Source organism: Pongo pygmaeus, chromosome 6 (genome assembly GCF_028885625.2).
Source record: "Pongo pygmaeus isolate AG05252 chromosome 6, NHGRI_mPonPyg2-v2.0_pri, whole genome shotgun sequence".
In the NCBI taxonomy this organism is placed as follows: Eukaryota; Metazoa; Chordata; class Mammalia; order Primates; family Hominidae; genus Pongo; species Pongo pygmaeus.
The window spans coordinates 2,685,453-2,709,458 of record NC_072379.2 but is presented as its reverse complement, the minus strand read 5'-3'; the positions used below and the strand labels follow the sequence as shown (position 1 = coordinate 2,709,458).

At 49.2% G+C, this 24,006-nt stretch overlaps 1 protein-coding gene across 22 annotated transcripts in view; it reads left to right on the top strand.

The window, feature by feature from the left end:
- Positions 1 to 1,393: 1,393 nt before the first annotated feature.
- The window catches only part of IQCE (IQ motif containing E), a 50,204-nt gene continuing 27,591 nt past the window's right edge, over positions 1,394 to 24,006 (top strand). For 2 of the 22 annotated variants that reach the window (XM_054494557.2, XM_054494555.2), the window contains exons 1-9: positions 1,395 to 1,634; positions 8,995 to 9,042; positions 10,845 to 10,890; positions 13,555 to 13,683; positions 14,220 to 14,354; positions 15,431 to 15,501; positions 19,543 to 19,656; positions 19,774 to 19,824; positions 23,586 to 23,656. In XM_054494557.2, the coding sequence (XP_054350532.1) occupies positions 1,599 to 1,634; positions 8,995 to 9,042; positions 10,845 to 10,890; positions 13,555 to 13,683; positions 14,220 to 14,354; positions 15,431 to 15,501; positions 19,543 to 19,656; positions 19,774 to 19,824; positions 23,586 to 23,656 (701 nt within the window). In that variant the 5' untranslated portion in view covers positions 1,395 to 1,598. Of the gene's footprint in view, positions 1,635 to 1,730; positions 1,938 to 8,994; positions 9,043 to 9,610; positions 9,742 to 10,844; positions 10,891 to 13,554; positions 13,684 to 14,219; positions 14,355 to 15,430; positions 15,502 to 19,542; positions 19,657 to 19,773; positions 19,825 to 23,585; positions 23,657 to 24,006 lie in introns of those variants that run through there. The other 20 variants (XM_063667191.1, XM_063667187.1, XM_054494568.2 and 17 more) reach the window with 18 other exon arrangements.

Below are 24,006 nucleotides of genomic sequence, written 5' to 3'. Positions count from 1 at the left end.
GCAACCTCCACCTCCCAGTTCAAGCAATTCTCCTGTCTCAGCCTCCCGAGTAGCTGGGACTACAGGCACCCACGACCCCTGGCTAATTTTTGTATTTTTAGTAGAGACAGGGTTTCACCATATTGGTCAGGCTGGCCTCGAACTCCTAATCTCAAGTGAGCCACCCACCCTAGACTCCGAAAGTGCTGGGATTACAGGCGTGAGCCACCACCACGCCCGGCCCAGGTCCACAATTTGTTATCTCAAACTTTTGGGGACAAATGTTTTTTCAGAATTCAGAACTGTTGAGATTTTAGAAATGTGACATGTCACATGTACATTAAATATGAGATTATAGCAGAGTGTGACACACACCCCATAATTAAACGTATTAATAGTTATTCAGGGCCGGGTGCAGTGGCTCATGCCTGTAATCCCAACACTTTGGGAGGCGGAGGCGGGCAGATCACGAGGTCAAGAGAGCGAGACCATCCTTGCCAAGGTGGTGAAACCCCATCTCTACCAAAAATACAAAAATTAGCTGGGCGTGGTAGCACGCACCTGTAGTCCCAGCTACTCGGGTAGCTGAGGCAGAAGAATCGCTTGAACCCAGGAGGCAAAGGTTGCAGTGAGCGGAGATGGCACCACTGCACTCCAGCCTGGGCCACAGAGCAAGACTCCGTCAAAAAAAAAAAAAAGTTATTCAGTGAAACTCACTCATGTACACCCCGTGGGATAAATAAGCACTATAAATAGCCTCAGCTCAAGAGTTTTCCTCCCGGAGAGTTGAGGTTAGGACTGGTCCGGCCTTCAAATGAGTTGTGAAAGGCTTTCGGAAGTTTGTGGAATTCAGAATCACAGATAAAAGGTCGTAGATAGGCGCTGGCTCTATAATTAGATAAGAGAAGGGCAAGAAGTTTGCGAAGCCCAAGGGTGGGAGAGTGGCAAGAGGTACTTATGCACAGGGAGCACGAAGAGCAAAGCGCCCTGGATGAGACCCTGAAAGCAAACGAAAGGTTATTATGTGTGTTTGTTTGATTGAGACAGGGTCTTGCTCTGTCGCCCAGGCTGGACTGCAGTGGTGCGATCATAGCTCACTGCAGCTTCGACCTCCTGGGCTCCAAGCGATCCTCCCAACTCAGCCTCCCGAGGAGCTGGGACTATAGGCGTGCACCAGCATGCCTGACTTTTATTTTTATTTTATTTTTCGAGAGACGGGGTCTCACTACATTGCCCAGGCTGGTATCAAACTCCTGGGCTCAACTGAATCTCCGGCCTTAGGCTCCCATAGTGTTGGGATTACAGACGCCAGCCACTGCGCCCGGCCGGTTTTTTTCCCCCTCTCAGCCGCGCGCTCCGCCCCGGGAACTCCGGGAGCGCTCCTGGTCGGCCGGCCGGCCGGCGCCCGCGGACTCTGCGCACGCGCATGGTCGCCGCAGGGGGAACACAGGTCGCTTACCCGGCTCGGCGGGTAGGCTGCCTGGTTGCCATGGCAGCGGGGTCGCGGGCCGGCGCCCGGGAAGGCCCCGAGGCTGCGGGCGGCCAGGGCTGCCCGCGGATCCCCTGACCCGGACGCCCGAGCCTGCAGCCCTGAGGGGCGGCCGGGCAGCGCCCCCACCATGTTCCTGGGCACCGGGGAGCCGGCCTCGGAGACGGTAAGAACGGGCGAGGGGGCGACGCCGGGCGGGCGTCCGCGAGGCCTCGGCTCGTCCCCGTCGCCCGCAGCCCCGGGGCCCCGCGCGGGGGCCCGCCCGGGGCGTGAGGACGGGGCGCACGGCGGGGTGACAGCTGCCATTATTGTTACCGCACAAGAGCGCGCTGCGGGCCCCGCGCCGCCTGCAGCCTCGCCCGCGCCCGCTTTCGCAGAGGCCGCCGCTTCCAGGAAGCTCTCCGGGACGCCGTGCCCTCGCCTCTGGGCGCCTGCGAGTCTGCGGCCCGCAGGTGACGGAGCTCACGGTGTAAGTGCCTCCGGGCACCCCCGATCTAAGGCCGGATCCACGGATCCCGTGTGGCCCCAAGCCTTCGTGGTGGGAGGGAGGCAGCCCCAGGGTCTGGGAACCCAGCTTGGTCAGAGGAGGCTTCCTGGAGGAGGGTGGGGCCCGATGTACTCCCCAGGGCGAGGGTGCATGGGCCCTAGGTTAGTTACTTTGCCCGGTAAACATCTACTGTGTGTTAGAGACACGGGAATAAGCCGCATTCTAGTGCGGGGGGGAGGGGGGGGCGGAGGGACAAGGTAATAAGCAGGTAATTAAGATCGTGTCAGAAAGTGAGAAGTGCTGTGCAGAAAATGAAACAGGCCCATATGGCCGGGATCCCTGGCTCAGGTGGGTAGTCCCCTGGTAGTCCCTGCACTCTGGGAAGCCGAGGTGGGAGGATCGCTTGAGGCCAAGAGTTCCAGCCAGCTTGGGCAACATAGCAAGACCCCATCTCTACAAAAAACCATCACATTAGCCGAGCTGTGGTGGTGCCTGCCTGTAGTCCCAACTACTCAGGAGGCTGAGGTGGGAGGATCGCTTGAGCCCAGGAGGTGGAAGCTACAGTGAACTGTGATCACGGCCCTCCAGCCTGGGCGACAGAGTGAGGCTGAGGTGGGAGGATCGCTTGAGCCCAGGAGGTGGAGGCTACAATGAACTGTGATCATATCACAGCCCTCCAGCCTGGGCAATAGAGTGAGGCCCTGTCTCAAAAGAAAGCCCGTTGGGAGGCGGGCAAGGAGACTGAACAGAAGATGGGTATGAGCCTGATTATGGGGAGTTCCCATGCAGGGAATTTGGATTTTATTGGAGAAACAGAGGAAGCCTTTGGAAGGTTTGACATCAAGGGAACTGTGCTCACCTTGCTTCCTCCTAAGGAGACCACAGGGCTCAGCACAGCCGCACCCGCAGTAGGGGCTTGGTGCTGCTGGCCAACTTGGAGCAGCTGAAGTTGCCTGCTTGTTCCCCAGGGCACCACGTCCAGTCTCACCTGGAGGGCCTGCCTGTCTACACTGGCCTTCAGTTACTGCTTCTTCATCTTTAACAGAACTGCTTGTTGTGATTATAAAAATAATTCTCACATATTATTTATTTTTTATTATTTTTTTAAGACGGAGTCTCTTGGCCGGGCCCGGTGGCTCATGCCTGTAATCCCAGCACTTTGGGAGGCTGAGGTGGGCGGATCATGAGGTCAGGAGATCGAGACCATCCTGGCTAACACAGTGAAACCCCATCTCTACTAAAAATACAAAAAATTAGCCGGGTGTGGTGGCAGGCGCCTGTAGTCCCAGCTACTTGGGAGGCTGAGGCAGGAGAATGGGTGAACCCAGGAGATGGAGCTTGCAGTGAGCCGAGATTGTGCCACTGCACTCCAGCCTGGCAACAGAGTGAGACTCCGTCTCAAAAAAAAAAAAAAAAAAAGACACAGTCTTGCTTTGCCACCCAGGCTGGAGTGCAATGGTTCCATCTCAGATCACTGCAACCTCCGCCTCCCACGTTCAAGCGATTCTCATGCCTCAGCCTCCTCAGTAGCTGGGACTGCAGGCACCCGCCACCACACCGAGCTAATTTTTGTATTTTTAGTAGAGATGGGATTTCACCATGTTGGCCAGGCTGGCCTCTAACTCCTGACCTCAGGTTATCCACCCACCTCGGCCTCCCAAAGTGCTGGGATTACAGGCGTGAGCCATTGCTCCCAGCCCTATGTAGATCTTTAATTTCTTTCAACAATGGTTTATATTTTTCAGTGTACAAAGCCTATGCTTTTGTTAAATTTATTCCTAAGTATTTTATGCTTTTTGATGTTATTGTATATTGAATTTTCTTAACTTCATTTCAGCTTCTTTACTGCTAATATATACAATAATATTTTTATATAAATCTCATATCCTGCAAACTTGCTGAACTCATTTATTATGTTTACTAGTTTTTTAGTAGATTTATTAGGATTTTCTATGTATAAAATCATGCTGTCTGTGAATAGAGATAGTTTTACTTCCTTCTTTTCAATCTGAATGTCTTTTATTTACTTTTCTCACATTAATGTCCTGGCTAGAGACTCAAGTGTAATTTGAATTGAAGTGATGAGAAAGGACAGCCTTGTCTTGCTGCTGATATTAGAAGGGAAACATTCCATCTTCCTCCATTAAATATTGTGTTGCACTGGATTTTTGTAGATGCCATTTATTATGTTGAGGAAATTATCTTCATAGATTATTGAGTATCTTTATCATGAATGAGTGTTAGATTTTGTCACATGTACCTTCTATATCTTTAGAGAAAATCATATGTTTTTCTTTATTCTATTAATATGGAATATTGACTGATTTTTGTATGTTAAACCAATGTTTCATTCTTGGTATTGGGGTGTGTGTGTGTGTATGTGCACATAAATATATACCAGTACCAATTAGGGTACATATATATATATATATATATATATAATCCTTTTCATGCCTACTAGCATTTTGTTGAGGATTTTTGCAACTGTATTCATAAAGAATGTTGGTCTGTAGTGTTCTTTTCTTGTGATATTTGTTTGTCTGCTTTTGGTATCAGGGTAATATAGGTCTCATAGAATGAATTGGGAAGCGTTTCCTTCTTTTCTGTTTTTTAGAAGGGTTTGTGAAGGATTGGTGTTAATTTCTCTTTAAATGTTTGATAGCATTCACCAGCAAGACCATGTGGTTCTGGGTGTTTCTTTACTTCTATAAGGTCAGTAGTGAGGCCCTTCTTCCCCCCGCCCCCTTATTTTGATAATTTCGTGTCTCTGGGTTTTTTTTCTTGGCTAAAGGTTTGTCAGTTTTGTTGATCTTTTCAAAGAACCAACTTTTGGTTTCATTGATTTTTCTATTGTTTCTATTCTCTATTTCATTTATTCACTGTAATTTTTATTCCTTTCTTTTACTTCCTTGAGTTTAGTTTTCTATCTCCTAGTTCTGAAGGTGGAAGTTTAGATTATTGGATTATTGCCTTGAGATCTTTCTTTTTTTTTCTTAAATATAGGCATTTATAGCTACAAATTGCCCTCTAAACACGGCTTTTGTGTTTTTGATTATTTGTTTTTGTTTTTCACAGACAGAACCTCACTCTGTTGTCCATGCTAGAGAGCAGTGGCACAATCACAGCTCCCTGCAGCCTCATACTCCTGGGCTTGAGTGATCCTCCTGCCTCGGCCTCCCAAGTAGCTGGGACTACAGGCGTGTGTCACCATGCCTGGTGAATTTTATAATTTTTTGTCAACACTGGGTGTCACTATGTCACCCAGGCTGGTCTCGAACTTCTGGGCTCAAGCAGTCCTCCCTCCTCAGCCTCCCAACGTGTTGGGATTACAGGCATGAGCCACGGTGCTCAGCCTGCTTTTGTTTCTTTGCGGCTGGAGTGCAGTGGTGCGATCATGGCTCACTGCAGCCTCAGCTTCCCGGACCCAGGTGATTCTCCCACCTCAGTCTCCTGTGTAGTTGGGACCACAGATATGTGCCATGATGCCCAGCTAATTTTTTGGTGTGTGTGTGTGTGTGTGTGTGTGTTAGGTTATTTATTTGATGTGATCTTTTTAAAATATAGACATTTACAGCTGTATGTTTCCCTTTGAGCCCTGCTTTAGGTACATCCCATAAATTTTGATTTCTAAAATTCACTCACTTTGGGAGGCCGAGGCGGGCGGATCACGAGGTTAGGAGATCAAGACCATCCTGGCTAACACAGTGAAACCCCGTCTCTACTAAAAATACAAAAAAATAGCCGGGCGTGGTGGCGGGCGCCTGTAGTCCCAGTTACTTGGGAGGCTGAGGCAGGAGAATGGTGTGAACCCGGGAGGTGGAGCTTGCAGTGAGCCGAGATTGCGCCACTGCACTCCAGCGTGGGTGACAGCGCGAGACTCCATCTCAAAAAAAAAAAAAAAAAAAAAAAATTCACTCATCAGCCGGGCACAGTGGCTCACGCCTGTAATCCCAGCACTTTGGGAGGCCGAGGTGGGCGGATCACGAGGTCAGGAGTTCAAGACCAGCCTGGCCAACATAGTGAAACCCTGTCTCCACTAAAAATACAAAAAAAATTTAGCCGGACATGGTGGTGCACGCCTGTAGTCCCAGCTACTCGGGAGGCTGAGGCAGGAGAATTGCTTTAACCTGGGAGGCGGAGGTTGTGGTGAGCCAAGATCATGCCATTGCACCCCAGCCTGGGCAACAGAGCAAGACTCCACCTCAAAAAAAAAAAATTTCACTCATCTAAGATATTTTTAAATTTCCCTTGTGATTTCGTCTTAGACCCATTGATTATTTAGGAATTTGTTGTTTAATATCCAGGCCAGGCACAGTGACTCACACCTATAGCCCCAGCACTTTGGGAGGCTGAGACGGGCGGATCACCTGAGGTCAGGAGTTCGAGACCAGCCTGGCCAACATAGTGAATATAACCCCATTTCTACTAAAAATCCAACAATTATCCGGGCGTGGTGGCAGCACCTGTAATCCCAGCTACTCAGGAGGCTGAGGCAGGAGAATTGCTTGTACCCGGAAGGTGGAGGTGGCAGTGAGCCAAGATTGCACCACTGCACTCCAGCCTGGGCGACAAGGCGAGATTCTGTCTCAAAAAAAAAAAAAAAAAAGTATACATTTGTGAATTCCTTTCTTTTGTTGATTTCTAGTTTTCCTTGTTGTAGAAGAATATACTTTGAATGATTTTCTCTTTTAATTCATTGAGGCTTTTTTGGGGGCTATGGTCTGGTTTATGTTTAATGTACACTTGAGTAGAATGTGTATTCTGCTATTGTTGAGTAGGGTGTTCTGTAAATGTCTGTTAGGTTTTTAGTGTCTGCTGATCAAGTCTTTCTAACTCCTTGTTGATCTTCCGCCTCGCTGTCCTGTCTGTTAGGAGCCTGGCCCTGCCAACACTTTGATTCTGGACTTCCAGCCTCCCAAACTGAGACAGTTAATTTCAGTGTGAAGCCACCTATTTCTTCTGTTATAACCACACTGACACAGGCTGAATGAGCTTAACCTACTGTGGAAATAAGTGGCAACCTCAGATAGTGCTTGAAGGAGGCGGAACAGATGGGCCATTTTGTGTGTGTGCATGTGTGTGCGTGTGTGTGTGTGTGCCGTGTATGGTTGTATTCTTCTGACTGGAGGCATGAATCCTTGGACTGTTGTGTGATTTCAGGTGCGTGCGTGAGTGTGTGTGTGTGCGTGTGTGTGTGCTGTGTATGGTTGTATTCTGCTGACTGGTGTCGTGGATCCTTGGGCTGTTGTGTGATTTCCTGTCCTGACTGCGTTTCACCTCTTCCCTGCACTATGACCGGCAGGCTGGAGGCAGCACAGCTGGAAGGGACTGGTGGAGAGGGCAGCCGTTGTGGGTGAGATCAATGCATTTTATTTACTACACATAAAATCTCATTCCTTTGTTGAATTTCAGGTCATTCAAAAAGTCTTCAAGATTTTATTCACAGCAAGGAATAATGACAGATGTTTACAGAGAAAGTTGCTGCTGCTTTTCTAGACAGTTTTCAGCAGTTTCCCCTCTGTTCTCTGCAGGCACGTCCTTGTGATGCGCAGGGCTGACTTGGCTTTTCTGATCCCCCGCTAACCTGTGTGTCCAGTTCCCGGCCTGCCCTTCCTCAATTTTGTACATAATTTTAATACACTTTGTTAAAAGGAAAACTTCTCTCTATAATTGTCATATGCTGTTTATGTCTTAAAAGATCACCTTAAATAGGTGATATAAAAAATGATATAAAAAATTTCAGTCAATGGCTGATTTTTTTAAAGATTCCATTTATTTGGAATGCACCGTCTTTCCTTTGCCCCTTGAAATGCAGTCACACTGCACTTGTGCCCTGGCCTGTCTAGTTGCACCTTATCCATGTTGTCATGCAGCCATTTCTAATACAGTTTCACACTGCTAGCAAAATTGGCACTTCATGTACTATTAATCTTGTAGAAAATATGTTTGCTTTTCAGAATGCAGTAGCATCCTATTATGATACTGCGTGGACTCAGCTATACCAGGGACAGGTAGCACAAATGTCATCACCTCCACCCCAAGCTGTAGCACTATTGGCTCATAATGGGGCATTCAGCTCTAACTTCCAGTGTCTGCATTGGAAAGCACCCATACGATCTTCCAAGAGACTTTAAACATTTTATGCTTCTCTTTTTGGATTTCAATTTGAGTGAATGAGTTAATACAGAAACATTTTTGTCTTCAAAAAGCTTCCTTTTTTTTTTTTTTTTTTTCACCATCCTAGTGCTGACATCAGACAGTGCAAGTTTTATTTCATTCCCTGGACCAGGACAAAGTCACTGGAATAAGAAGGCAAGAACTTTTATAGGCCCAAATGCCTTTTCATTGTAATGCATATGTTTTGGTTTTTGTTGGTTTTCGGTTTTTTGTTTTTTGTTTTTTTTGAGCTGGGGTCTTGCTCTGTTGCCCAGGCTGGAGTGCAGTGGCATGATTATGACTCACTGCAGCCTCGACCTCCTGGGCTCAAGTGATCCTCCCACCTCAGCCTCCCCAGTAGCTGGGACTACAGGTGTGTGCAACCACAGCCTGGCTTTTTTTAATTTTTAAGATTTTTTTTGTAGAGACAGTGTCTCACCATGTTGCCCAGGCCGAGTTTGCTTTTTAAAAGATGACTCTCACGCGTTCTTACCAGGAGACAGTCACAGATTCGTTGTGCTTTGATGTAAAGATGAATAAGAGTGAGAACATTTATGTAAAAATGAAATGCTTTCAGCAAGAACTGGTTTTGTTTTTCTTTGTCAAGACACAATTCTGTGGGAAATAGTGTTACTAGATTTGCAGACATTTGCACGCCTTCTGGGCGGCGTTTTGTGTTTTGTTCCCCCCACCCACCCATTCCTTCTGATGAGACTGAGGAACTGGCTGCTGCCCAGCTGGAGTGTTCTGAGTGGCCTCAGAGCTGGATTTCTGGAGTTTCTGTTTCAGCAGCTGTGGACGGGCTGTTTTCACTTTTGTAAACGTGATGGTCGGAAGCCCAGCAGGTGCCGTCAAGTTACAGTGTTTGCCTCTCTTCCTCCAGGGAGATGACAGTCTGTCTGCAGTCACCTTTGACTCTGACGTGGAGACGGTGAGTGCCGCTGGGCGTCAGCCGTGCACCCCAGGGCTAGTTGCGCTGCCCCTGCAGACTGCACTCGGACGCGTAAAATAGGCCGTTCTCCACAATACTGTGTCGAGAGCTGGAATGCATATTCCGAATGCTCCTTGGTGTTTGAAAAGTTTCCAGCCCTTAGTTAGGTTTAAATACCTGTGGTGATAACTTTAAAACTTTTATCTGGACGTGAATCCTGAGCAGGGCTCATGTGAGACAGATTGCTAGTCCCTGGCCTGCAGCTGGTTTTGCCCTGCACCCCACGCCCTCATCCTGACACTTGAGGGGAGGAGGAGAGCCCCTGCTAATGCCGTCGGAAGGACCCGATGGGAGAAGGCAGACCTGGGCAGCCGCCATCCCAAGCTGAACAGCTGCCTGGCCTCCCAGCCCGGAAGGGAGCGGGGCAGGAGCGGTGTCTGATGGCCCGGTGGCGCACTGTGGCCGCGGACTGGGCTTTGGGTTTGTTTGGCAAGCTGTGCTGGGTAGAAAAGGAAGCGTGCCAATTGCTCTTATCGTATATGAGCAAAAAAAGCTTTTCTTACTGCAGACGCAGATCTAGCAAAACTGCAGCCAGCAGAACGAACCCGGCGCCAGCAGATCTCGATTCCACGTTTGCTCTGTGGACTCAAGGGGGAGCCTCAGCTCCACTGTCTCCCTCCAGGGACCTCTGTCCGCAAAGTTAAGGATTTTCCCTCCATGTCACAGAGGGCAGGGGATGTTCCCCTGATGCTCCCCGGAGGAGGAGGGATCCAAACCAAGCCCCAGGGAAAATTCCCCCCCGCGCAGAACTTGGGGCTCAATGTTTCTACTGGAGGGGAAGTGAGGAGACCTGGCCGCAGTACCCTTACCTGCTCGGTCTAGTGCAAGGTGATGAGGAAGTTAAGGTTGGAGCATGGCAGCATCTTCCCCAGGCCATGGCACGACAGGTTGAGTGTCTCTAATCCAAAATCCAAAATGCTCCAAAAATGGAAACTTTTTGAGCACCCTCATGAGGCCACAAGTGGGAAATTCCACACTTAAGTACTTCACACAAGCTTTGTTTCATGCACAAAGTTATTAAAAACACAATATAAAATTACTTTTGCGCTATGGGTATAAGGTATATATGAAACATAAATGAATTTTGTGTTTAGACTTGGGTTCCATCCCCAGGATACCTCATTATATGGATGCAAATATTCCCAAATCAGAAACACTCTTGGTCCCAAGCGTTTCAGATATGGGACACTCACCCCGTAGTAAGCAGTGGAACCAGATCTGGACCCCATTCTGTGAGATCTGGACCCCATTGGGTGTTTGGCATTGTGGTTGTCACAGGAGACCACCTTCCAGACAGGGTCTCCCTTTGCTGGGCCTTCTTCCTTAGTGGGCTTTGCAGTTGACTTATGTGCAGGGATTCATCTCACCACCTCCAGCTGAGTGGACACAGGTGCGCTGGGCTCCCAAGCTGGCTGTGCGATTGGTTTGGGTCGGGGCAGATCCGCCATTTGTGTGGGACCCTCAGTCTGAACGTCAGGAGCCCGGGCCTGATGGTTTTCTGTAATTGGAACTTGTGCTCTGAGAGCCCAGCCCTGAGCACTGACGTGAGTGCATTTTTCTGGGGTGCATTTTTCTGTGTCGGGCCCTGCGTGTCCTGCTCCTGGACCCTCCTTACGTCCCCGTAAGCTCACGTCCTCTTGCTGCTCTTACATGACCCCTGACCCTTTCTGAACGTGGTAGGGTCTTGTGACACACCACTGTGGGAGCTCAGCAAGCCTTATGCCATTTCTTCTTTCTTTCAGAAAGCAAAAAGGAAAGCTTTCCACAAACCTCCACCCACATCGCCAAGTAAGTATGACCAGGCCTGCCTTCCCTCTCAATTTTCCCTCAATTTTCCCATGGAGAAAATTGAGAATTGATATAAAGTAAAAGGCCAGGACCGGGGATGCCTCCTGACTCACACTCGGGACCTGTTTTTCTCCGGGTTTCTGGTGTCGTGAGTGTAGGGACCATGTCTGTCCAGTTCACTCAGCAAGTGTTTTTCTTGAAGGCCTGGTCAACCTGCTTGTAGGTTTGCAGCTTCCACCGCGTTCCGAGGTTTTTCATCGTCCTGGTCACTCTGCGAGGAGGGCGAGGCAGGCGATGATGTTTTCGTGCTTTCCGAGTTTGTCGTTTTCTGGGCAGTATCAAACACTGGCATCTCTTCACCACCCTGTCTCCGTCCTGTCTTCTTCCCTCCCCGCTTTTATCCACGCTTTTATCCCCGCTTTTATGCTTTCCTGAGGAACCCTTCCTACTCGCCGATAAGCCCACACACTCTTAGGAGGGAAATGTAATGTGTGGGGCTTTTTTCTGCTCACTCATTTACTTGTATAAATGACAACTTAAATCTTTACATTTTGGAAGAACTTGAGAATATCTTGGAGGCGAGGTTCTGTGGTCCTGGGGTGAGTGAAGATGCATCAGGATCCCTGCATCTTTATTCCCTCATTCAAAGTTACAGTGGCAGATTTCCCATAAATTGTGAAACCACGGGAAAAACTTAGAAATTTAAACATTTTGAACATATTAGACTTAAATTTTCAGACCCTACTGACATAAATTTTGCAATTTAATATATATAAGAATGTTTTAAGAGTGCCTTAGTTTTTGCATACGTTTATTATCTTTTTTATACTTAAAGAGGAAAAATCTCAGAAAAAGAATTTTAAAACATTTCCCTTACTTTCATACAAAATCAAGAATGCCCTGAAACAGTATAATTTTTCTCATTTATTTTAGATATTTTTCATATTAAGTTCTAAATATTGCTATGTCACTATGTAGTGACATTAAAAAAGTGACATGTTAAAAAGGATACAAAATTATGTGTTCACTGTGATTGTGACTGTGTAAAAACATACACGTATCTCTAAAAATTGGGGATGAGAAATTAAATACTATAATAAATGTTGGTAGAATTCATATATTTCCCATTATATTCTTCCCATTCTGTAGGGACCAGCCCCACAGGGTTGGTGGGTCTCTCCCTGTGTGCGGCGACGAGAGAGTGTAGAAATAAAGACACAAGACAAAGAGATAAAAGGAAAGGCAGCTGGGCCTGGGGGACCACTACCACCAATGCGCAGAGACCGGTAGTGGCCCCGAATGCCTGGCTGCGCTGTTATTTATTGGATACAAGGCAGAAGGGGCAGGGTAAGGAGTGTGAGTCATCTCCAATGATAGGTAAGGTCACGTGGGTCACGTGTCCACTGGACAGGGGGCCCTTCCCTGCCTGGCAGCCGAGGCAGAGAGGGAGAGGAGACAGAGAGAAAGACAGCTTACGCCATTATTTCTGCATATCAGGGACTATTAGTACTTTCACTAATTTGCTACTGCTATCTAGAAGGCAGAGCCAGGCGTACAGGATGGAACACGAAGGCGGACTAGGAGCGTGACCACTGAAGCACAGCATCACAGGGAGACGGTTAGGCCTCCGGATAACTGCAGGCGAGCCTGACTGATGTCAGGCCCTCCACAAGAGGTGGAGGAGCAGAGTCTTCTCTAAACTCCCCCGGGGAAAGGGAGACCCCCCCCCTTTCCTGGTCTGCTAAGTAGCGGGTGTTTTCCCTTGACACTTACGCTACTGCTGGACCACAGTCCACCTGGCAACGGGCGTCTTCCCAGACGCTGGCATTACCGCTAGACCAAGGAGCCCTCTGGTGGCCCTGTCCGGGCATAACAGAAGGCTTGAACTCTTGTCTTCTGGTCACACCTCACTATGTCCCCTCAGCTCCTATCTCTGTATGGCCTGGTTTTTCCTAGGCTATGATTATAGAGCGAGGATTATTATAATATTGGAATAAAAAGTAATTGCTACAAACTAATGATTAACGATATTCATATATAATCATATCTAAGATCTATATCTGGTATAACTATTCTTGTTTTATATTTTATTATACTGGAACAGCTCGTGTCCTCTGTCTCTTGCCTTGGCGCCTGGGTGGCTTGCCGCCCACAACATTCTTTTCTTTTCTTTTCTTTAAGAAAAGCCTGTTACCCAGGCTGGAATGCAGTGGTGTCATCATAGCTCACTGTAGCCTCGACCTCCTGGGCTCAAGAGATCCTCCTGCCTCAGCCCCCTTGAGTAGCTGGGACCACAGGTGTGAGCCACCACACCCAGCTAATTTTTAGATTTTTTTATAGTGACAGGGTCTTGTTGTGTTGCCCAGGCTGGTCTTGAATTCCTGGCCTCAAGCGATTCTCCTGCCTTAGCCTCCCAAGGTATTGGTATTACAGGCATGAGCCACCATGCCTGGCCCCATTATGCTATTTCTTTATAATAAAAGTTAAAGGAGAAATGTCAGTATATAGGTAAAGTAACTCTTTTTTCATTTTTGCCGGAATGTTTGACTAGAGTCACTGCCCTCGTGGATGTTTTGTTTTCCTAGTTCTGTCTTTCTGAAGCTCATGTGTTGAGCTCACGCGTTGCTGTCCAGCACCTCTGAATCCACGTGTTGGCTTTTCTAGAGTCACCTTATCTCTCTAAGCCGAGAAAAGTGGCCTCCTGGAGGTCCCTCAGGACGGCAGGGAGCATGCCTCTGGGCGGCCGAGCATCCCTGACCCCGCAGAAGCTGTGGCTGGGAACTGCAAAGCCAGGTATGTGGTTGTCGCACTGGAGACCGTTCCTGCTTGAGAGAAGAGTTCAAGAAATTTCAGGGAGTGGTTTGAGATGGAGTTTTTAATATCCCTTGTTTGAATTACATTGTCTTTAATTTTCTCGAAGACATCGAATATACACATCGTAGTTTTATGTCATGCATAAATGTGGTTTTGCCAAGTGACGCTTTAGCCTCCCTTGGCCCCATCTGGTCTCTGCGTGGGAGTGGTGAGTTGTCTTGCCAGAGCCAACTGTTACAGTCTTAGGAGTTTGGTGGGCTGGTCAGTGTCATGCTGGCAACTTGATATTAGACATGGTAGAAATACTTACACCGTGGAAATAGGCAAATACTGTAATCAGGACTTTATTAATTTATATTTGGGAGCTGGTTGTTAACCATTTACCAGCACAACACTGACGGCTGGTGTCTATCAGTGATTAAGCTTTCTTCCATCCAAGAAAGTTGATTAGAAACAAAACCTCCCATTGTATGTGCTTGTATCTGTCATATTAAACCCATGCACATTCAAACCAGGAAGTCTGACCCAGGCCCTGAACTCACCCCTCACCTGGGAGCACGCGTGGACCGGCGTCCCCAGCGGCACTCCCGACTGTCTGACAGACGCCTTCAGAGTGAAGAGGCCACATCTCAGGCGCTCTGCCAGCAACGGTGAGCATGCCGATGGTGGCGAGGCTGAGGCCAAGGAAGAGCAGAAACGAAAGGACAGTCTCTGGGCTGGAGGCGTCCTTCGTCAGAGCAGGATTTCTGGCTTCGTGCATGAGCTCCATCACTGGGAGGTTTTGGGAGGTCGTGGGAGCAGTGACTCACGAAAACCCGCCTGCCCCAGAAGGTAGCTTTCCTCGTGGGTGCAGGGATGTCTCGCCAGGTGTCATTTGTACCTCCCTCCCTAAACATAGAGGCTTACTTAAATTTATTCACTGAGTAAATGATATTAGGAACAAATACTAATAAATAAATAATGATAAAAAGTCCAAGTTGCACCAAAGAGAATCAGCTTGTTTCTGTGTTTATGTTCCTGCCTAGTCTCTTTTTTTTTAGAGACAGGATCTCGCTATGTTGCCCAGGCTGGTCTCAAATTCCTGGACTCAAGTGATCCTCCCACCTTGGCCTCCCAAAGTCCTGGGATTACAGGCGTGAGCCACCAGGCCCGGCCTCTCTCTTTACCCACCTGTTTCCCACCTATCCTCCTTAAGGAAGAACAGCCTCCAGGGTGTATTGAAAACCTCCTCACTGTACTCCAGGAATTGATCACCTTCCTGCTTTTACTGGTTAGGAGTTATCTTTTAGGCTGAAATTTAGATGTTTAATATACTAGGTATCATTAAAACCAAAGTAAGCCTGACTGTTTTTACATTGGAATGGGTGTTGAGATGCTCTGTGCATTTTTTTGTTTGGTATTTGTTTGTTTTGCTATTTAAATGTGAACATGTCCCTCCTCCTTCCGTGAGTCCCTTCTTTCATCCTTTTACTGCCATTAAACTCGGTCTTCACATCTTTATTTATTTACTTTTTGCTTCATCTCTCTATATCTACCATTTTTGGTTTTCTTGCTACTTGGGAAAATATCATGATCAGGCTAGAAAACATGGAATCATTTTTGCTTTTTTATTTTCTTCTTTTTTAAAAGGAAATGTTATTAACTTCCAGGTTTTCCTTAAAGTATAGCCAAGAATTCTTTCTACTTTTTAGATAGTCTTTGAAAAGATTTGTTTATCTTTCTCTAGGTCATGTCCCTGGGACTCCTGTCTACAGAGAAAAAGAAGATATGTATGATGAGATTATTGAGTTAAAGAAGGTAGTATTTCGGTTTGTTCTCTATTGATTTGAAACGGTGAAATCTTCCTATAACAATGTATTAGAACATCAGTGCCTGTGCTGGGAGGTGCCCAGATGGGAAGAGCGGGAGCGTTAGGGTTGAACCTGAGTTTGAGCCATGGCGTAGTGCCCTAGGAGCTGGTGTCCCTGGTTAAAGGCCGTAGCACCAGCACATAAAAGGCAGCAGAGCTCATGTTCCATCCATGGTCTGCTTCTCCAGCATGATGGGGAAGACTGGATGAGGACTAGATTAACTTCAGAGTCGCCTTGTGTCCTGAGATTGGGTACTGTGATAAGGTCACTGGTAGAGTTATCAGTAACCTTCCATGCTTGCCATGCTTTATGGTGTCAAGACATCTCACATGCCCTGTCTCAGTTGCCCTCTACAGAAGCTCTGTGGGACAGGCAGAGCCGCTTGTTACAACCACCATCTGCTGATAGAACTTGAGACTCAGCGACGTTACTGGTCTGTCCAAGGTTAACCAGTAGCAGAACCAAGGTTCAAGGTCACCTGCCTCCCAAGGCCAAGACTCTAGATTACCCCATGGCCCCTCCCATTCATGAAAGCATGAACTGCATTGAGCTGTATCGTCACTGTCACTGCCACCAGCACCGTGACCATCACACTGGCTTTCAGTATCCGTAAATGTTTGCCCCTGGAGAAATCATCTGCGTTCATTTCGTTCCATAATTTTGGTCTGTTTATAGATCTACTGTCTCCACCAGTTGATGTGTGTCTGAGACATTGTGTTCAATTGGGGCACCAGAGGGCAATAGGGCATTGGCAGCCTCATCCCCAGAGCACGGAAGAGGATCTGGAAGCCGTTTCCATTGGGGACCTGGGAAGAAACTGGGGAACCTGGTGTAGGCCATTATACAAAAGACAGCGCCTTCTCTGTTGGCCATAGAGAACAGTCAGACTTGAGGCTGTGTGAGAAGAACCCTCTAACCACGAGAGCTGTCTGACAGTGGCCGCGCTGCTGAGGAGCAAGTGCGCGCCCTGGCCATGGAGATTTTGAGCACAGGTGGCGGCTGTGTGTCAGGGATATTACAGAGGGGATCCTCATTTCGGTTGGAAGACTGTGCTGAATGAACTCAGTGTGGATTGGGGGGATTATCTCGTTTGGGATTTTCTCAGTCTCTTGAATCTGTAGGTTTGTCTTTTGTCAAATCTGGGCCATTTTCAGCTATCGAGTCTTGAGTTGTTTTTTCAGCCTTGCCCTCTTTGGTTACAGCTGCTCAGGTCCCTGGTCTCTGTTCAGTGTTTTCCCCTCTGTCTTCTCTCGTGAAGATCGGGTAGCTTCACTGTTCTGTCCTCGAGCTCACGGATGCTTTCTGCTGGCCTCTGCATCCTGCAATTGAGCCCGTTGTTAGTTGGGTGTAACCTTACTGTCTGTGTTCAGTTCTGAAATCTCTGTGCGGCTCCTTCTGTCTTGGTCTTCGCTGAGACGCCCACCCTGCCTCTTCACTTGTTTCAAGCGTGCCTGTCATCGGTCACTGGCGCATCTTTGTGGCGGCTGCCCTAAGTCTGCGGCTGGATTCTAATGTCCAAGCCATCTCAGTGTTGACGTTGTGGCTTGTTTTTCTTCATTCAGGTTGAACTATTCTTGGTTCTTAGTATAAAAAGTGATTTCCTTGAAACCAGGATGCTCTGAGTGTGTTGTTGCGAGACTCCGACTCTTGCTCAATCCTGTGCTGTAGCAGGCCTCCTCTCACACTGCCCTGTGGGTCAAGGGGGCACCACCTCGTTACCACCCTCGAGGGTGGAGGTCCACTTCCCACTCAGCCGTCATCGACACCTGCACCAGAAGGGGCTCCTCATTCCCACTGGGCAGGGCGGGAGTTCGGGCCCCTCACTCAGCCTCTGCTGACACCACCCTAGCTAGGAGGGACGGTGCTGACACCACCCTAGCTGGGAGGGAAGGGTCACCTGTACTGTTCCTGCTCAGCCTTTGCTGATGCAGGGATGGCCATGTTGCCGCCAGGTAATGATGGTCCCGATTCTGCCTGGCCTCCTCTGGAGCCCCGCCAGTGAGGGAGGGGAGGGGCCTGGGTACAGCCAGGCAAGGGTGAGTGTCTGGGCTCCCCACGCAGCCTGTGCTGTGGGCGGGGACTGTGGTGTTTTCCGTGGTCTGCCTGGGGTAGAGTGGTTCCTGCCTGTCAGTTTCTGCCTTGTTGGTCTGCTCCTCTCCCTGTCCTCTGGCTGGAGAGAAGAGGCTTTGCGTGGGCTTTTATTGTCTGCACCCATTGGCTTTTTTAGGCTGTTGGTTTCTCCAGCATCCGGCTCAGATGAGGCAGAAAGAAAACTGAAGGAGCTCCCTGCCGTGTCGATTGCTGGCCCCGCCGGCTCCCGCCCTATCCGCCTCCTTCTCCACCTTTCCAGTCTTAGGTTGCATGGAGCGCAGGTGTTGAGTGGTACTGACAGGAGGAATTGGGAGGAGTGAAATCTACTTGACGCTCTTGGAAGCGGCAGTCCCGTTACTAGAGCTCCCGTCTTCCTTGATGGCTGGGCCTTTGCTAATTTACTTCACAAGCTGAGTACCGGCTTGCCGTCATGCCTCCTGAATCTGTGGGTTTGTCTGCAACGATCTTGCCAATTGTGGATGTGGCTGAAGTGCCGAGCCGCCCCCGCGGGGTGTGCATTCCAGACTGTCTTTTGCTCAGAGGTCCAGTCTCTGGAATGCCACAGTCTTTTGCAAGGAGAAGGCCGTGTGTGAGGATGGCTGGCGGTTAGATGCAGGCTGAGGCTGGGAGCTGGTGAGCTGCGGCACAGCCCAGCCTACACGCTGTTTCTTTCCTGGACTTTACCACAAAAATAGTAGGAAGAACATAATTTCAAAGTACAGGATAGTTGTAGAGATTGAATAAACTTAGTTTTGTGAGAAATCCACTACACAGTCTTTTTTTTTTTCTTTTTTTTTTTTTGAGACAGAGTCTCACTCTCGTGTAGGCTGGAGTGCAGTGGCGCAGTCTTGGCTTACTGCACCCTCCCCCTCCCAGGTTCAAGCCTCAGCCTCCCAAGTAGCTGGGATTACAGGCGCGTGCCACCACGCCTGGCTAATTTTTTGTATTTTTTGTAGAGATGGGGTTTCCCCATGCTGGCCAGGCTGGTCTCGAACTCCTGACCTCGTGATCCGCCCACCTCGGCCTCTTAAAGTGCTGGGGTTACAGGGGTAAGCCACCGTGCCCGGCCCCGACTACACAGTCTTTTTTGTCCCCACTCACGTCACCACAAATTGGTCAAGAATTTGTCCACAGATAAAGATTGGGAAGCACTGCCTTCCACCTGAGCTGTAGCTGAGGATGAGCATTTGAAATGCATATTAGCCTTGGATGAGTTTTATTGATAAAAATGCGAACAAAATGGACTTTCTTGTATGGTCATGGGAGCAAATGTGTGCTGCGGCGCCGTCCAGCCCCGGTGTTGGCGGTATTCGTTTAGGCGTGCATTCCGTGGGACGGGGTTTCTCAGCACGGGTGCCGTTGGTATCTAGGGTGGGACAGTTCTTCTCTGTGGGGGGCTTCCTGCCTATCCAGCCTTCCACGTCCCCACCCACTAAATGCCAGGCGTGCCCTCCGGTGCCCTCACGTGACATCCAGATCTCCCCCCACCCACCACACACAGAGCCCTGAGTGGGAGCCACGCAGCTTTCCAAATCCCCCAGCTCAGTGCTTCCCTGGGCCTGTGCGCGGTGTGGTGTGCGTGGCTGTGTGCGGTGTGTGTGCAGTGGTGTGTGCATGGCTGTGTACGCGGCGACGTGTGTGTGGCGTGTGCGCAGCGGCGTGTGCTTGGCTGTGCGCGCGGGGATGTGTGTGCGACGTGTGCGCGATGTGATGTGTTTGGCTGTGCGCGCAGGGACGTGTGTGGCGTGCGTGCATTGGCGTGTGCGTGGCTGTGTGTGTGGGGACATGTATGCGGCTTGTGCGCATTGGCGTGTGCGTGGCTGTGTGCGCGGGGACGTGTGTGCGGCGTGTGCGCAGCGGCGTGTGGATGGCTGTGCATGGCCCTTCTTTTCTTCAGTCATTGCACGTGCAGAAGAGCGACGTGGACCTGATGAGAACGAAGCTCCGGCGCCTGGAGGAGGAAAACAGCAGGAAGGACCGGCAGATAGAGCAGCTCCTGGATCCCAGCCGCGTAAGCTCCTGGCGCTTCACGGACGGGGCAGGGGGAGGGTCTTCGGGGCATCTGCCAGCCAGTCCTGCTGGGGGCTACACCGAAGGCCGTCTTCATGCCTCAATCTGCTTACCACAGGGCACGGATTTTGTTCGGACTCTGGCAGAGAAAAGGCCCGATGCCAGCTGGGTGAGTATGGTCTGTGCAGGACAGAGCCTTTCCCCAGACGCTAGTTACTGGGGACAGCCACAGAGGGACGCCTTTCCCTGCAGCACCCACGCATGAAGAGCAGCAGGCAGGGGGGAGGCTGCGGACCCCCAAACCCTTCTCCACTGACACCTGGGGACGCCACGGGGAGCAGGGCCAGCAGGCTCACCACAGAGGCCAGGCAAGACACTGTAGGAAAAAGCCATCACAACGGGCGACTTCCCCCTCACACCTGAGAAAATACGTTAGGCTTAACAAGCGCTGCCAGCGCTTTGGGAGGCTGAGGCAGGCAGATCACTTGAGGTCAGGAGTTCGAGACCAGCCTGACCAACGTTGTGAAACCCTGTCTCTACTAAAAATACAAAAAAGTTAGCCGGGTATGGCAGCATGCTCCTGTAGTCCCGACTACTCAGGAGGCTGAGGCAGGAGAATTGCTTGAACCTGTATGGCAGAGGTTGCAGTGAGCTAAGATCGCGCCACTGCACTCCAGCCTGGGTGACCAAAAAAAAAAAAAAAAAAAAAAAAAGGGTGCTACAGATGTAAATCAGGGAACCAGAGCAGCAATAAAGTCCTTCAGATAGATCCAGACCCCCCTCAGATACTATGTGACAATATGTAAAAAGTTGAATGAAATGGAAGGAGGGAAGATGTTGCCGTTCAGTGGGGAATGCTGTGGCGATCAGCTGTAGGTAGCACAGTACACCTCCTGGGAGTCAAGGAAGTACTTTTCTAAAGTGGGAAATGCTGGAAGAAAACCAAAAGGGATACGATTTTGAGATTATTGAACACAAGGAATAAAATAACATTAATGATGTGATTAATGGATTTGATAATGTAAAATTAAAAGTTACATAATAAAAACCCATGGGACTAAGGTAGCAACCAGATCACTGTAATGGGGGAGGAGAAGGATATTATGGATCAATACAACAAAGTTTTCTGTTTAGAAAATACAAAAAAACTATAAATCTCTATAAAGAAAAAAGGCTGTGTCCTCTGAACTATGTCACAGATATAGAATGTAGAAAGATTGTATAATCATTACGTGTTTAAAGTAGACGGTAAAAGCCTAGCTCTGCACCTAGGATGGCACAAAGTAAATCCTTAACAAATGCCTGTAAGTAGTGGGTACTTTTGTAAAGAAAAGGCTCCATATTTTTGTTGTTCTGGTGCTGTGTGTGTGTGTGTGTGTGTGTGTGTGTGTGTGTGTCTGTGCGTATTTTTTTTTTTTCTTGAGACAGGGACTCACTCTTGCCCAGGCTGGCATGCAGTGGCAGGATCATGGCTCACTGCAGCACTCAGCTCAGGTGATCCCTGGCTCAGGGGATGCTCCCACCTCAACCTCCTGAGCACCTGGGACTGCAGGCGCGTGCCACCACACACAGCTAATTTTTTTTCAGTTTTGGTAAGATGGGGTCTTGCGAAGTTTCCCAGGCTCATGTGATCCTTCTGCCTTGGCCTCCTAAAGTGCTGGGATTACAGGCCTCAGCCACCGCACCTGGCTAAGGTTAGTTTAAAGTGGGAATTCTAGATCCTAGGGTATATGCAGTATTCATTATCATATGGCAAATTGTCCATCAGTGTGGCTGTGCCCTGTGGCCTGCCGTGTCTACTTGTCATCACCTGCCTTCAAGAACCATTTGCAGATATGCCTGAGGAGGCCTGGCCAAGGATTTCGATTGGAGGATTGACCAGAATCACAAAAATGGGCTACAACTTAAGTATGTGTCAGTAGGCTACAGTGATAGATTTTAGAGCATAGCCAAAAAAAAAAAAAAAGATTTTAAAAGTGTCTATCTGCCAGGCGCAGTTCCTCACGCCTGTAATCCCAGCACTTTGGGAGGCCAAGGCAGGTGGATCACCTGAAGTCAGGAGTTCAAGACCAGCTTGGCCAATATGGTGAAGCCCCGTCTGTACTAAAAATACAAAAAAATTAGCCAGGTATGATGGCACGTGCCTGTAATCCCAGCTACTCAGGAGGCTGAGGCAGGAGAATCACTTGAACCTGGGAGGTGGAGGTTGCAGTGAGCTGAGATCGTGCCACTGCACTCCAGCCTGGGCTACAAGAGTGAAACTCTGTCTCAAAAAAAAAAAAAAGTGTCCATCAATAGGACAGACTGGATAGAGATACTGTGGGAAATAGTGTGGATTCACAGGCGCCAGCAGGGACAGAGCACCAGGAGGGTTTGTTGAATGTTAGAAAAAAAAAAAAACAAGATGCAGAGGGATGCGTGTGGCAGAGCCCTGTTTCTGTGAGAACAGAGGGCTTGACTCCCCAAATGCACACACACGGCCATGCACGGAACCAGGTACTGAGAGGCACACAAGTGGAAACAGGATTCCGTTGGCCGAAGAGGGGAATGGCCAGGTCAGAGTATTTTAGCCTCTATAACATCATCTTTTTTTTTGAGACGGAGTCTGCTCCCGCTAGTCAGCTATTCCTGAGTAGCTGGGACTACAGGCGCCCGCCACCATGCCCGGCTAATTTTTTGTATTTTTAGTACAGACGGGGTTTCACCATGTTAGCCAGGATGGTCTCGATCTCCTGACCTTGTGATCCACCCACCTCGGCCTCCCAAATTGCTGGGATTACAGGTGTGAGCCACCGCACCCAGCCCTGTAACGTCTTCATTTTTTTAAGGAAAATGTATTCATGTATGACTAACATAATTTATTTGTTTATTTATTTATTTATTTTGAGACTGAGTCTGGCTCTGTCGCCCAGGCTGGAGTGCAGTGGTGAGATCTTGGCTCACTGCAACCTCCACCTCCCGTGTTCAAGCGATTTTCCTGCCTCAGCCTCCTGAGTAGCTGGGATTACAAGCACCTACCACCATGCCTGGCTAATTTTTGTATTTTTAGTAGAGATGGGGTTTCACCATGTTGGCCAGGCTGGTCTCAAACTCTTAACCTCAGGCAATCTGCCTGCCTTGGCCTCCCAAAGTGCTGGGATTACAGGCGTGAGCCACTGCACCCGGCCAACTAACATAATTTAAAATGACTTTAAAATCCAATTTAAAAGTTGTCTGTTGAAGCCTGGTGTGGTGGCTCACACATATAATCCTAGTACTTTGGGAGGCCAAGGCAGGCAGATTGCTTGAGCCTAGGAGTTCAACACCAGTCTGGGCAACATAGTGAAACCCCATCTCTATTTAAAAGTTGTCTATTCAGAAGAAAAGAATGTTCTTTAAAGAATATAAGAATGTTATCTCCTCTAAGCAAGACATTCACAGAAAAGGAGGTGAGAAGGCCGCTGGAGCTGTTCTCCCTTTCCCAAATAGAGGCGAGCGGCTCCTCAGGCCCCTCCGGCCGCGCTGTCTCTCAGCCTCACTCACTGCCCCGTGGAGACTGAAATGGGCGGCCCTAGGGGCTTCGGGTCTGTGGTTTGTCCAGCTGGTGATGGGGCTGCTTCCCTTATTTAATATAATCAAGGGCACACCCTGCTCTGTCCCCCAAGTGTGCAATGTGCTTGGGGGAGGGCTGCCAGTCGGTCAGTGTGCCCACGATGGCTGCCACCTCCTGCTCTAGCTGGTGTCGCACCCCTGCCATTCACCGAGCCTTACTCAGGGAGAGGACAGCACAGTGGGGCCCTCCCTCTTCCCTGGGCCCGTAGTCTAGAAGAGAGGACAGCGCTGGAGGAAGGAAGGACAGTGAGGTGTGCAGGTGCTCTGGGAGGAGGGGACAGCCACGTCTACCGAGGGAGAGTGGGGGCAGCCCGCCTGATGGGCACATTCCCCGGGCAGGTCATTAACGGGCTGAAGCAGAGGATCCTGAAGCTGGAACAGCAGTGCAAGGAGAAGGACGGCACCATCAGGTGGGCGCAGGGCTGCACCCTCTCCCCTGCCTTCTGCCCCCCGTTCTGCTTGCTCAGACGCCAGCCTTTGTTCCTCCCCCACCCTGTCCTGTGTCCCGACTCCCAGCCCAAAGCCAAAGGTGAATATTAGCTGCCTCTTTAATTTTTGTATTGTCTGTGTTCCCTCCAAGTATTTCCCTTTAACTTCTTCTTGTATTTAAGAAATGCTTTCTCCCTGCTTGTTCTGTGGGCCCCTGTATCTTTCCAGGATGAGGTTTTAATGCCTCAGTCCCGCGCCGTCCTTGTGCTGTTTTTGGTGTGGCTACTCGCATTTCTTTACCTGCCTTTCGAGTGCGAAGGGAGAGTCTTTC